Here is a 2,921-nt window from a genome sequence, read left to right on the forward strand (position 1 = left end):
AACTCAGACTAGATTTGGCATACATGCGTCAGCAAACTTGTTTTAAATGGTATAGAATCTCAATAAGTATGGGGGTTAGGTGATGCTGTGGTTCACGAAATGGGCCTTTGAGAAATGTTTAATCAGAAATTATTTAACTATTTTCGTATCTAATACCTTGAATCGTGTAAATACTTTGCTTCTATTCAGTATAAATGGTTTCACTTTCTATAGGCCTATGTCCTTTATTCTGTACAGAGTACGAAAATATCTTCATGTAAACATTCATGCGCTAAATTGGTTGCCCTTATATTCATAACCTATAATAACACTATATACATAGCAAACTAATTGCATTCAGCATTGATGACATTTTCCCGTATGTTTAAAGAGTTACGTAATGAATCGGATTATATATAAAATTAATTATTTACAGTATGCAAAACATTGCAGTTAATTTATCACCGGAAGTTAAAATAGGTAATTAGTTTCACTATTGTAGGCCTACACTACAAAATTAATCAACCTTTAAGACAGTAACCTTAAATTTAAAAATATACACTTACAATTTACAGCGCAAAATAGTTTCGAACAAAAATCAAATCGAAATTACAAAAATCAGTAATATCTATAGAATAATCAGTATGACTGATTAAATAAATTCTTGTAATAAAAACTGAGTTAAATACAAAAGTAGCATTTTGGCAAATATTAAACAAAGTATGTTTTATTTGAACCCTACGTTTCACCCATACTCAAGTCTGTTTTACACGGTCAGTGATGTAACTGCTAGACAATTATACCAGTTACACAATTATTAGTTCGGTATTGCTGTCTAAGCAATGTGATATTCTAATTTTGACAATCGAAGAGAGAACCCGCGCTCGTGCAACTTCGACAAAATTGCGTATTACACTATCGTAAGCGGTAATTACCTCTTCTTCCACTGTACTGGGTTGACAAGCTGTTTGCAGAGTGGAAACTTGATTTCCTTAGGATCATTGACAAGTTTGCCGTTGGCGTTCATTATTACTGGTAAAGTTGGACTGCAGAATTGAGTTCCCTCGATCATAGGATCAATTGATTTTGAAGCTTCTGACATATATGTAAATGAAATGCACCAGCCACTCGAAGTTTTCGCACATCGATGATTTCTTTTTTGAACTCGTTCAGCAGAGAATGTGTTAATTCATCGCATTTAGTACGTTAACGGTTCCGGCGACGGTGTGTTGATTATCGGCAAAGTAAATAGATATACGCATTCCAGAAAAGTTGGTCTCCAGGTGGTCTGGAAGTGTTTCGCAGCTCAAACCAAACACACTGACCATTCCACTTCCAGTTTCATAGATCGTCCACGCTCTTGGACCAAACGTAATGTGTCTTCAAAGTCTAGAACTTCAGCATACACCAGTGCAACAAATTCTCCCACACTCATGCCAGCTACGTGGGTAACACTAGCTGTTGTATCTGCTCTTTCTATCTTAAGTTGTTCAATCTTTGCAACACATCCCACAAGCAAAGCTACTTGTACAAATTCTGTAGATCTTAGCTTTTGTGTCAGCATATTGTCATTATTCAGGAAGATTTCAAGCAAATCGTATCCAAGTACTTTTTTTTTTTTAGCTCTATCGAATATTTGTCGTGCTCCAGGACTCTTCACCATAGATATGCACATTCCCTGTTTTTGTGCCCCTTGACCAGAAAACATAGGCAGAGTGCCTGATGAGCTCGTGTCACTAACAAAATCTACTAGACCTGTTGTTCTAGTGATAGAATGACTGATTTTGTTCACCTCTGAGATAATAGCCCTTCTGAGGAATAACATTTGAAATTTTTCATAGCTCAAGTCATTATTAATCTGCTCCAGTATTTGATTAACGATATAGTTTGCAAGGGAATTGAGTGTTAGCTATTTCAAGTTGGTAACCGATGCGCTTTCGTACAAGATTCATCATTTGTATTGCAAGGAGGGTTTCTCCACCAAGTGCGTTGAAATTGCCTTCCGGATCAATGTCCTCTATTCCAAGTATATTTCACCATATAGCTTTGAGTTCCTGATATATTGTATTTCCATCAACTACTGAGGCTACTTCATTGGCTTGTGTCTCGTCGTTCTCTTCTTCTATTTCATCGCACTTTTTAATGGGATCGAATCGATATACTTCAGTCTCCCACCAACCTAAATTTGACTTACCTTCGTTGGAAATTTGTGACGAAGAAGATGGGCTACAAATAAATAGAAATTTCTCAACGTGGCTTCGTTCGTTTTTATCTTGAGGACAAGAATAGATTGACTCAAAGCCAGCTTCAAATAAAACTCGTTCCCACTTTTCAGGTTCTATCATGGGATCAGCTAGTCGCAGATCGTAAGCTTCAAAATACCACCACCCATCCAGTATGCCCCAAGCCAGTGTTGCCCACGTGTCGTTTCTTGCACTTTCAATAATAAACAATGTACCATTATCACCAAGACATGACTTGAGGATCATTACAGAATCTTTAACACTTCGTGTGGTGTGTATAACATTGTACGATATTACAATATCGAATAACCCAAAAAGATCTTGCTTTGGAGGACTTTTTGTGATGTCAAATGTTGAAAACTTATCATATACAAATAGTCTGAACTAATACATAAATTTCAAGTCGCCTTGAGGATATATAACAGAAAGTGGACTCATCTCACCTCAAAGAACTTTGCGGAAATGTCTCGAGCAATAGAGAGGGGATCTAAAGCAATCAGCCCATGCTAAATACTTTGGCAGATAAATGGCAGATTTTGCAATAGCTTCTGCATCAACATCTAAAAAGTCTTCACACTTGAACTTAATTACATCAAGACAGCAGAGTGATTCATTCTGACCTATTGCTTCCAGCAGGTTGTTCTTCTAAAGTTCTCTGATCATTACAAAAAAAAGCTTCTTGTGTCTTTCAAGCATCCC

The 2,921-nt window shown here is 36.7% G+C and overlaps 1 protein-coding gene across 1 annotated transcript; it reads right to left on the reverse strand.

Moving 5' to 3' along the window:
• Positions 1-1,285: 1,285 nt before the first annotated feature.
• Positions 1,286-1,804, reverse strand: LOC117101711 (probable malonyl-CoA-acyl carrier protein transacylase, mitochondrial). The gene has a single exon (XM_033241743.1). The coding sequence runs from the start codon at positions 1,802-1,804 to the stop codon at positions 1,286-1,288; it is 519 nt and encodes a 172-aa protein (XP_033097634.1).
• Between the last annotated feature and the right edge of the window lie 1,117 nt (positions 1,805-2,921).

Source organism: Anneissia japonica, unplaced genomic scaffold (assembly GCF_011630105.1).
Source record: "Anneissia japonica isolate Jap-2015-1 unplaced genomic scaffold, ASM1163010v1 scaffold2240_len173809_cov135, whole genome shotgun sequence".
Taxonomy (NCBI): Eukaryota; Metazoa; Echinodermata; class Crinoidea; order Comatulida; family Comatulidae; genus Anneissia; species Anneissia japonica.

What these genes read in the sequence shown, in the direction of transcription:
- LOC117101711 (XM_033241743.1), bottom strand. Translation starts at nt 1,804, where the DNA reads ATGTTATTCCTCAGAAGGGCTATTATCTCAGAGGTGAACAAAATCAGT.